Source organism: Phocoena phocoena, chromosome 4, assembly GCF_963924675.1.
Source record: "Phocoena phocoena chromosome 4, mPhoPho1.1, whole genome shotgun sequence".
In the NCBI taxonomy this organism is placed as follows: Eukaryota; Metazoa; Chordata; class Mammalia; order Artiodactyla; family Phocoenidae; genus Phocoena; species Phocoena phocoena.
In genome coordinates, this window is record NC_089222.1 from 64,905,591 (window position 1) to 64,917,678 (window position 12,088).

Consider the following 12,088-nt stretch of genomic DNA (forward strand, 5'->3'; position numbering starts at 1 on the left):
CCAGCATTTATTGTTTGTAGATTTTTTGATGATGGCCATTCTGACCGGTGTGAGGTGATAACTCATTGTAGTTTTGATTTGCATTTCTCCAATGATTAGTGATGTTGAGCATTCTTTCATGTGTTTGTTGGCAATCTGTGTATCTTCTTTGGAGAAATGTCTATTTAGGTCTTCTGCCCATTTTTGGATTGGGTTGTTTGTCACTTGAATTTTTGATGTTATTGTCACATTTTAGATTTCACAGTTCATCCTAGCAGAAATCTTTTGGTTCTCAAGTGCTATTGAGCTAATCTTGCTTTATATTTAAATGTATGATATGTATATTTATATACACATAGGTATATATATATATTTGTTTTACATATAAACACATACACTCATATATTCATCATAGGTACACATTCAAGTAAACAGGTTTTAAAAAGAAAAAATAGCAGAGGCATTCATTTGAAAATCTTTGACCACTGGCCTAAAATTAAATAGAAAAAAAGCAACCTAAGAGATTGCTGGCTCCTAGATTTCCATGAGGGGTGTTCCTCACCATACATTTACATCAATCTGTTTTATGGGCTTTTATGAGCTCATAGCATCAACATCTTTCCCTTTCAAAAAAGGGAGACAATCTAATTCTCAAACTTGAGACCATTACTTTCTCCTTGGAGGTCCTTTGATACTTTATCACAGCTTTCTTCTCAATAGATTTCTGGGCTGGGTTGCTCTTTCCCTGAGGAATAAGTGGGCACTGCTCCATCCTGTTTGTCTGACGCTAGTGAAGAACAACGAGGGGCTTCTTCAGAGCATTCCCTGATCTTACTTCAGGCACCACGTGTGGGCCCAAGAGCACACAGCCTCGGTGGAGACCACCCTGTCCAAGTCTGTGCTGTAACACCACCTCCAGACTCACAGGAGATGGAGTTCCATTTCTAAGTGTGCAAAGCAGAGACATGACCACAGTTCTCTGCAGCAACTCCTATTTTGAATACCTGCTAGGTGCTAAGCTCTGTCCTAGTAACTTCATGTATTTTATTTAAACCTCCACAGCTAACCCCTAATATAATAGTTACCCCTAATTTAGAGAAGGAGAAACTGACGTTTATGGAAATTAGGTGATTCTTTTAAGGGCAAAGAACTAATGAGTGGGTCACTCTTACTTTTAACATATCTAATTAGAGTCATTGGATACACGAATACTGGTAAAGAATCAGAAGATAAGGCCTTCCTTCTATGACAATGGCTGTCAAATCTGACTGCATGTTAGTATCACCTGAGGACCCCTAAACACATTGAAACCTAGGCCTCACCCCAGACCAATTAAGTCAGCATCTCTTGGGGAACTCAGGAATCAGTATATTTTAAAACTTTCTGGGGGTTCAAATGTATAGTCAAGGTTGAGAACTGCTGTTCTATAATGTGATTTTATTATTAGAAATAATAATAAATTAGGATACTGCTGACCTTGTTGGATAATCATTGCAAAAGGGAAAAAAGGGTTATAATTGTGCTAAATCTAAAATTGCTGTCCTTGGCTAACATTCCCCATAGTTTAAGTGGATAGCACTAAAGGACTCCACCCAACAGGTCAACTTATTCAGCTGCTTGGCAGCGTAAGGACACATTTTGCATTAACCCACCCTGATGGGATCATCAGCACACAGTTTTACCCTAAATTAGAGGTTTAGAAGGCTCTTTTCTTTGATCAAGGTTGCTAGTGATAACAACTGCCTTAAGAAGTTTTGGTCTAAAGTTTCTTGATGCCAAGAATTCTGGGACCTTAACCAAGCACTTGTTCCTAGTGTTTGAGCAAATCCAAAGCCTTTTGAAGGAGAAAATTTGGCCCTACTCACAGTCATCTTTTATATATATATATATATATATATAGGTGCATAATTGCTTTACAATATTGTGTTAGTTTCTGCTGTACAACAAAGTGAATCAGCTATATGTATACATATATCCCCATATCCCCTCCCTCTTGAGACTCCCTCCCTCCCACCCTTCCTATCCCACCCCTCTAGGTGGTCACAAAGCATTGAGTTGATCTCCCTCACAGGCATCTTTGCTTCCACGTTTGTGTGGGACAGGGATGTCCTCGGAACAAACAGACACATCAGGAGCTTCAGTGTTTACAGCAGAATGTCAGCTGTGCTGCCTGACCCAGGACCCAAAGTTTATGGACTGTCTTCTAGTTAGGAGCCCTGAGTATTTGGCACTAGTCAGACCATTAAACTTGGAAATAACTAAAAATCAACATTTAAAAAAGTGAATCTGAAAACCCATAGATGAGACTGAAATTCTAAGGTACATGATAACTTTCTATACCTCCAAGTTCCCTAATATCATCTCATACTTCCCTAAGACTGAGTAATATTCCATTGTATATATGTGCCACATCTTCTTTATCCATTCATCCGATGATGGACACTTAGGTTGCTTCCATCTCCTGGCTATTGTAAATAGAGCTGCAATGAACATTTTGGTACATGACTCTTTTTGAATTATGGTTTTCTCAGGGTATATGCCCAGTAGTGGGATTGCTGGGTCATATGGTAGTTCTATTTGTAGTTTTTTTAAGGAACTTCCAGACTGTTCTCCATAGTGGCTGTACCAATTCACATTCCCACCAGCAGTGCAAGAGTGTTCCCTTTTCTCCACACCCTCTCCAGCATTTATTGTTTGTAGATTTTTTGATGATGGCCATTCTGACCGGTGTGAGATGATATCTCATTGCATTTCTCTAATGATTAATGATGTTGAGCATTCTTTCATGTGTTTGTTGGCAATCTGTATATCTTCTTTGGAGAAATGTCTATTTAGGTCTTCTGCCCATGCCATAAAAAGAAACGAAATTGAGTTATGTGTAGTGAGGTGGATGGGCCTAGAATCTGTCATACAGAGTGAAGTAAGTCAGAAAGAGAAAGACAAATACCGTATGCTAACACATATATATGAAATCTAAGAAAAAAATGTCATGAAGAACCTAGGGGTAAGACGGGAATAAAGACACAGACCTACTTGAGAATGGACTTGAGGATATGGGGAGGGGGAAGGGTAAGCTATGACAAAGTGAGAGAGAGGCATGGACATATATACACTATCAAACGTAAAATAGATAGCTAGTGGGAAGCAGTCGCATAGCACAGGGAGATCAGCTCGGTGCTTTGTGACCACCTAGAGGGGTGGGATAGGGAGGGTGGGAGGGAGGGAGACACAAGAGGGAAGAGATATGGGAACATATGTATATGTATAACTGATTCACTTTGTTATAAAGCAGAAACTAACACACCACTGTAAAGCAACTGAACTCCAATAATGATGTAAAAAAAAAAAAACTTCCCTAAGATCATCTCAAACTGTAACATGCACGTGGATTGCTTGGGGATAAGGTTTAAACGCAGATTCTAATTCAGTAAGTCTGGATCATGGCCTGAGATTCCGCATTTCAAGGAAGAGCTTAGGTGACACCAATTACGTAGGTCCACGGACCTCACTTTTCATGAGCAGATCTTAAGCAACGTTCCTGTGTAACTGTGGCTGACTAGTAAGGATTGCCTGTCACAACACAGAAAAAGAACACGATGCTGAGCCTAGAGGAACATATTCCACAGATTGGGAAGATCATAAATGACTCTCAACCCAGGGAGGGAAAGACACAGAGAGAGGGAGAAGGGAAAGTTGGCACATGAAGGGAAAAAAACCCTAGATTTTCCTTTTTCCAGTGAAGGCTGGGATGTATGAATAAGTTTTCTAAGTACTCAGGGAGGCAAGAACACAGTGAGATGCACAAAAGCAAGAATGAGGTTTTCCAAGGGTCCTAGAAAGATGGATGATGATGTCAGAACAGAGCTGCCAGGCCTGCAGCACCGCTTCAGAAGGCCCACCTTTGCAGCCAGGAGGAGTCGGGCCCTGGGGTGGAAGCATGTATAAGAAGTCCAGCATTATAAGCACCAAAACAATCTCCCAGTTAGCCTTCTTTTCCTGTTCCCTGCTTATCCTCAGCATGTAGACCATTGCCTGTCATAAAATCGATGTTCAATAAAAATTTACGGAATAAATGAGGGCTAGAACAGGGATTGGGCTTGTCATGCTTGTCCCATATGTCCTATATTTCCAGGGGCATAGGGAGAAAAGGTAGACCAATGGTTCTCAATATTGGCTGCCTGCTGGAATCACCTGGGGAGCTTTAAACACTACTGATGCCTGGGTCTCATGCCTACAGATGATGATTAAATGGTCCAGGGGTGGGAGAGTATGAGGGCAGGACACTGCAGTTGTTCAAAGTCTCCCAGGTATTTCCAGTGTACAGCCAAGGCTGAGGACCACTGGGGCCCGCCAAGCTAACTTCTCGGGGAAACCCGTGGAAGTGATGGCTCTGCCACAGTGTTACATACAGAATAAGAGAAAAATACTTTACGTTGAAGCAGAGGGAATTTTGGCTGATAAAGAAAACCCTCGTTGGGGTACTAAGTTTTTCTGATTCATCATAAATGACCTGAATGGCTGGTGTGGCTTATTTGTATAAGTAAAATTTGCATCGCTAGCAAGATTTCCTACCTTTTCTCCAAATAATTTGGCCTCATCAGTCATAGGTGGAGGAATGGAGGAATAGTTACCTTCTTGCATCTAAAAATGTGGTCCCTGGACCAGTAGTGTCAGCATCACCTGGGAGCTTGTCAGAAACACAGAATCTCAGAACAAGCACAGACCTACTGATTCAGAACCTGCATTTTAACAGAATCCAGGAGATTCATGTGCATGTTCAAATTTGAGAGCCATTATTTCCAAAGAAGTCTCTCCCTATCCATAGATTCTGTGGCTGCTTGTGGGTGGAGTCCCAGTCATCACTAATGAAAAGAAGGCCAGTCGCACCAAAAGAGATGTGGGTGAGAAACAGCTGTGATTATCCCTTTCACGATGGAAGCAACTAGACATGACCCTTTACGGGCCCAGGAATCCATGAACATGTGATTAAATCTCACTCTACTGGCCAATATAAATAGCAAAGTTTCAACAAAGCTTACTTACAGCCTTACGTTGTTCTACAAATCAGCCCTAAACATTTTCTCTGACAGGTTTGAATTTTGAGCTATAAATTATCTCCATCTTAAAGTCAAAAACTTTGCCTTGATCTGATTCTACTGAAATATATTTCTGAATAGCAGAATTTGCTGATTCATTCTCTTTAAAATGTATTTAAAATTTTTGTCCAGGTATGAAAAGTCAGAAAGAGAAAAAAGCATCAGGACTGCCCCGCACTGAGGACCCTGCTTACCTGCTGGAATTCAACAACTGGGAAGCAGCATGGGGGTTAAAGGAGACCTTCCTGCCCAGGAACCCTGCCTTGGGCCCTCTTTCTTCTTATCTACACCTTTCCCACTATCTCAAGGGGAGAATGATTGTTGGTGGTAACTAAGATGAAAAGATTATGGAAGGAAGAAGATGGGACTCTGGGCCAAAGAGACTTTAGAATCCTCTGTGAAGAACTAAATAGAGAACAGAAGCATAAAGGGGGAGGGGGTCCAATCTCAGAGCCTTAGAAGGGCACTGAAGCAAACCCCAGTTTTTTCTCTATTTCCTTGTATGTCGCTATTATTTTTAAAATTACCTAAAACTTAGAAATAAGAAAAAAAGTGGGCAGCACATCTTTTAAATGTCATATGGAATAAAGGCTACCCAAGGACTATCTAGGTGCATGTACTTAGTTCTACTCACTGTTTACTATTGATTAAATGTATTAAATGTACCAGATTTGGTGAAGTTACACGTTAACTTACAGATTTTTTTCCAGCAGATATGCATAGAACTGTCTGGTGGAACAGATAACCCAAAAGATTAGGGTTTGTTGTCCTGTAAGACAGTAACCAGTTTTATATCTAACCAAGCAATCTTATCCTTACATTTGTTTACAAAATTGCCTAACTAGGAATTTATGGATTTGATCTGTATCCATCCAGGGTCCGTCCATACCTTGCTTCTCAACTTTAACGTCTTACTGGCTCCTCCACTAATTAATGAGTTAAATAAAATCTTTGGCACATGTTTATTAAAAATTTTTTTGTTCTATTATAACTTAATTAACATATATGTTTTTTTCTTTACCAATGTATGGTTGAAGGTTGAGCTCCAATGAGTACTTTCTGTTTAATTTATTGAAACTGAATTGAAGCAAAATGAATTTACCTGGAATTGAAAACACTGGTTCTAATTCTTATTCTGCCACTGACTTTCTGTGTGACCTTGGGCAAGTCACTGAGCTCTTCTGAATTTAGTGTTCTCATTTGTAAAATGGATAGTAGTTGCACTTGATCATGGCTAAGATCTCTCCTAGCTTTAAGAAGTCTACAAAATCAAGCAATAACTAGCTGATGTAGGAAATGTTTAGTTTCACTTCTTAGAGAATTAAAAGTAAACATGGATGTTTTATTGGGGTTTTTTTCCCCCTTTTTCCCTTTATGAATAAGATGATAGTTTCTGTCCTTGATAAATCATGGAAAAAACTGGAAAAATCCCCTCCCCCCAAATAACAGGATTAGGACAATAAGCCAATTATCTCTCTGAAGCTGTTAGGGGACGGTCAGTAGGAGGCATCCCCAGATGCTCACACCCTGTGAGGTTGAAAAGAAACCTGTTTAAACGTAGAAACTAAGTATTGATAGGGCTAATGAAGGTCATTTAATCAACCAGACATCTGATGCTCTAACCTCCCCTCTAGTGTCTCAGCCAACTCTGCCCAGACAGTTTTAAGGAAAGGAAACTCAGTCACTTTGGGGTCCATTCTGTTCCATCTTGGACAGGTTTGACCATTAGGAATCATTACTAATACTAATACCATTAGTATTCCTTACTTTAAAGTCTTTCTTCTGATGCTTTCCTCCCATTAGTCCTAGGGCTACTTCTTGAAGCCATTCGAAATTAACTTTACACCTTCTCCCCAAAAGAGCACTGTAGCTATTTTAATACAGTTAGCTGTCTCTCACCCTTCCCTGAGTCTTCCCCTTTCCAGAAAATATGCATAGTATTTTCATCCATTTTTTCATATCCAGGCTGTGAGGCCCCTCACCATGCTGCTGGCACTTCTCAAACAAGTTCTGGTTTGTCCATATCCACTGGAAACTGTGGTGCCCAGAAATAAATTCAGTTCTCTAGAAAGGTCTGATCAGGGTAGGATAGAAGGTGGATATCGGTTTGCCTTACTAGAAACTATGAGTCTATTAATACATCCTAAGATCACAATTAATGATTTGGTTAAATAAAATAATGTACATGTACTCAAAAGAAATCTCTGTAACCACTAAAAACCATGTTTCTGAAAAGTACTGGATGATTTGGGAACACCTCGTGACATATTGCGTGCTAGCTAGTCTCCAGAGATGGCTGCTGCCAACCTTCCTCCCTGCTGTGTGAGTCACTGTCCCATGAGATGTGGAGTCCATTCCTCCACCCCATCAAATCTGGGCCAGGCCTGTGACTGCTTTGACCAATGGAATGTGGAGAGAGTTATGTTCTAGCACCTCTAAGCTCAGGTGTTAAAAAGGCCTGCTGCTGCCTTTATGCTCTTGGAGCCCTGAGCCATGTGTACTAAGTCCAGGTTGCCCTGCTGGCAAGAAAGGCCACACAGAGAGGCCCTGGGAGATGAGAAAGCACTTGGAGGAACAGGCTGCAGAGAGGAGCGCCGAGGTACCAGCGAGTGAGTGAATAGGCCATGCTGGGTCACGTGAGGCATCCCACCTGCAGCCCCAAACACTGTGGAGCAGGAACTAGTCATCCTGCTGGGCCCTGTCCAGGGTGCCCGAGCCACAAAACCATGGGAACAAAACCAAAATGGTTGTTTTTGTGGTACACGGGCCTCTCACTGTTGTGGCCTCTCCCGTTGTGGAGCACAGGCTCTGGACGCGCAGGCTCAGTGGCCATGGCTCACGGGCCCAGCCGCTCTGCGGTACGTGGGATCTTCCCGGACCAGGGCACGAACCCATCCGTGTCCGCTGCATCGGCAGGTGGACTCTCAACCACTGCGCCACCAGGGAAGCCCCCAAAATGGTTGTTTCAACCTATCAAGTTTTGGAGTTGTTTTGACATAGTGATAGATAACTGAAACATATTGTTAGGGTGAAGAAAACAGCACGCAAAATAGCCTAGCATGTTTGTTTTTTAAATATATATATATGTATATATGTGTAGGTATATGTGTAGTTTGATATTTATATTTATACACAAACATACTAGCTGTGGTTTTCACTGGAAGATAGGATCATGAGTGTCTTTAATTTCATCTTTTCGCTTTTCAAAAACTTTACACTTGTTTTTATTTTGTAACAGAAAATTCTTAAATTGTCACATTATCCTTTTGACAAGCACTTTACAGTCTTAATTCACATTAAGTTTACTGTTGATTATATATATATATATATATATATATATATATATATATAATAAATATATATTTTATCTCTGAGAGTATTTGAACATGGCTTCTCCCCAGAGAAGTGGCAGGGTTTATGACATTTAAACAGGACATACAAAAAGCCTCTTGTCCTGAAATTCTTGGCCTCTCCCACCCGGAACTGCACTGGAGAAAGTTCTCAATTCTCAGGCTGTACACTTCAGTTATTTTGCTACTGTAAAGCTACTGTTTTTGTGATTATGGAAGAGTGGTTTCTATGGCAATGCAATCTGACTGAATGCCAGAATGCGTCTAAAACTGGTAGAAGTGCCATTTTCAGGGCTTCCTCTGAGGATTAATCATTTTCCAAGAATTGTATCTTCTTTTCCTCTCCTGTTAGAAATGGTGCCGGAGCACCTCATCCAGTCCTGGGACACGGACAAAATGAGGATGGGTCCAAGAAGGACAAAGCTTACGGTTGGAAAAAAAGACCACAGAGGAGCCATTTCCTACCAAATACTCGGGTTTCTTTCCACCCCTCCCTCCTTGACTGCTTGGCCACATTTGGACCCCTCTGTCCTCACTTTCCACAGACTCTCAGGCTTTGAGGTATCTTTGCTGGCTTCCTTTCGTTCCACAAGTTGTGAGGAACTTCCACAGCAATTTCCCACACATTAGCATTTGTTCATTGCCACATTCCCCATCTTAGCTCTGTGCCTCAGCTCGAATGAGATTTCATTCAAAGGACCTGCCTGCCCTCCCTGCCCTGGCAGCTTCCTCATCCAGGCCACCTTGCACATAGCCACCAGACTCATGGCTCTACATTTTGCCACCTCAGTCCAAATGCCATGCCTTGACACGCGGGGCCCAAGGCCTGTGGCTACCCATATCCCTCCCATGTCCTCCTCTCCACCCTCTTGCCACTTCTCTCCATCTAGCTCAGAAGCTCTCCTTACGACCCCATAGACACCTTCGCCCTTTGTGCTCCTTTACCTTTGCTTCCACAGTTTCTATCCCTCCCCCCACCATCTACTACTCATATTTTAAACTTCTTTTCTCCACAGAGTTCATCCAGCTAAATCCTCTGTTATGAGTTAAGTTGTATCCCCTGCAAATTTATACGTTGAAGTCCTAATTCCCCAGCGCTGCAGACTGTGACCTTATTTGGAAACAGGGTCATTTCAGAGGTAATTAATTATTGGTAAGATGAGGTCTTACTGGAGTAGGGTGGGTCCAATCCAAAATGACTGTGTCCAGACATTAAGAACAGACTTCTGGTTGCCAAGGAGAAGGGGGGTTGGGGGAGGGATGGACTGGGAGTTTGGGGTTAGTAGATACAAACTGCTATATATAGAATGATAAATAACAAGGTCCTACTGTATAGCACAGGGAACTATATTCAACATCCTGGGATAAACCATAATGGAAAAGAATGCAAAAAAGAATGTATATATGTGCATAACTGAGTCATTTTTCTGTACAGCAGAAATTAACACAACATTGTAAATTAACTATACTTCAATAAAAAATAAATTTAAAAAGGACAAAAAAAGAAAAAAGAAGACTGTGTCCATATATTGATAAAAACGGACATTTGGACACTGAGACACGTGCACTGGGAGAGTACCATGTGGAAGACACAGAAGACAGTCATCTGTAAGCCAAGGAGAAAGGTCTGGCACAGATGCTCCCCTCACAGCCCTCAGAAAGAACCAACCTTACCAATACCTTGATTTTGGACTTCTGGCCTCCAGAACTGTGAGAGACTTTCTGTTGTTCTAAGCCACTCATATCAGTTTCCCCCAGCTCTAAATTCCCTTCTCGTTTGTGCACTCCGTTTAGCCATCTCTGCCAGAGGTGTTTCCCCGCTGTCTTAAGCCTGTTCTCTGCTTGTATCACAGGTGCATATCTGACTCCCTAACAAGATTCAGATTCCTCAGGTGAAGCCTTAGCTCTCTGCTTCTTTTTCATCCCTGACAGGGCCTGGTACTTTGCTGACCTAGGGAGTAGGCTGAATTAGATGGAGTTTACCCTGGAGGATGATTCCTTGCTCCCTGTCAATACACTGCACAGTTTCCCTAAACCTACTGCGGTCAGACAAGAGGCCACGGGCTCCAGGTCACCAAGGAGAGACGGACCAGTAGCCCTACAGGGGGAGCACGTGTAGTCATGGGGTGTTAGGCCTGGAGGGATCACAGGGAGAGATCATCTAGTGCAACCCTTTCAGAGGACACAGAGGCTGGGCGTGCGGCTGTGGGGATGGGGGACTAAAGGGTGGGGTGGGTATTAGGGCTGTCACATCACAGAGAGCAAGAGCCAGAGCTGGCATGAGCCCAGCCCCCAGCTCCCAGGCCAGTGGAGGGGCTGCCTGCCCTGTGGGATGGGGCAGGCTGCCTACAGGGCATTCGGAGGACCACCTGGGCACGCTCTGTAGGGCAGGTCAAATGTGCTACAGGCCTAGTGACTTACAAAAGCACCAGCACGATCAACGTGAAGGGAGAGGGTTAGAACAATGAGATGGGGCTGGCAGTGCAGTTGAGGGCTCTGCCAGACAAAGGGCTCTGCAAACATCGGTGCCATTGCACAACCATGACGGCACTGTGTGTGTGCAGAGTGCAGCGGTCAGGGCGGGCAGACTCCTGTCACCAGTCAGGATTACGAGTGGCCTGCGGGGGGCATGGCCGCGGGCCTTGCCACCACTGTGGCTTGATGCACTGAAACTGTTCCTGGGTGCAACTAGTGAAACCAAGAGCTCCACGCAAAAGCCCAGGTTTTCCCACAGCAAAGTCGAGAAAGAGACACCCATCAGAACTCTGTATCTTGCTGAAAGAAGGCATTGGGTCCAAACACAAGAGTATATTAAAGCAAATGACTGAGTAACATTGTAACCAAGCAGCCAGCAGCCCTTCGAAAGTTCTGCTATAAAGAGGTTTTGATGACCTGGGAAAATTCTTACAATATTACACTAGGTGAAAAATGCAGACTGGAAAGAAAAAAGGTATATTCAGGAACTCAACCACGTACAGCAATATGCACAGGATACGTCCAAAATGTTCACAGAGTTTAGCTGTGATTTTTAACCTACTTTTTATTTTCCTTCCCTCTACATTCCAAATTTCTAGGGTGAGCATGTATCCTTTATAGAGTATAAAGATAATTGTGTTTTATGTTTAAAGACACAAATTCTATTTTTATAAGGAGGTATAAGCTGATCTCATTCTCTGTGCTTTGCAATGATTATACTACTCTGCTCTCCAATAATGCTCTCCCCAACCAAGAGGAAATCCCACCCCACATGCGTCAATCCATTTACTCACATTCTGCATATTTCTGGAGTTGGCCAAATTCTTCTGGAGTGAGGGAGACCCACCGTTCTTCACTCATCTTTCCTGGGTGTACGCGCTTGAGGCTAGGGAGAGAGTTTTGCTCACCAGGCTGTAGCCAAGGCCCAGCCTAGGGCCTGGCTCATTGCAAGTACACAATGGACAAGTCCTTCAGGAGATTTCTCGAGGACCCAAGCGTCTATGGCAGCAGCGGGCACTGTTTAGCAGCTGAGAGAAGACCTCTGCTATTCCTAAGGCAACATCCTTCTATCTGTAGTCACGGTAAATTCAGAAATCCTTGCTTTTCCTGGGCAGGAGTAGAAAAGACATTGGGAATGAGAATGTTAGAATACATAAGTCATCTTTTCTTGTAAAGGAAAAAAAAAAA

General features: G+C 42.7%; 1 protein-coding gene across 4 annotated transcripts in view; it reads right to left on the reverse strand.

Annotated features, from left to right (window-relative positions):
• DGKG (diacylglycerol kinase gamma) overlaps positions 1-11,761 on the reverse strand; it is a 165,435-nt gene extending 153,674 nt beyond the window's left edge. For all 4 annotated transcript variants that reach the window (XM_065876667.1, XM_065876666.1, XM_065876665.1 and 1 more), the window contains exon 1: positions 11,695-11,761. In XM_065876667.1, the coding sequence (XP_065732739.1) occupies positions 11,695-11,761 (67 nt within the window). The remainder of the gene's footprint in view (positions 1-11,694) is intronic.
• Between the last annotated feature and the right edge of the window lie 327 nt (positions 11,762-12,088).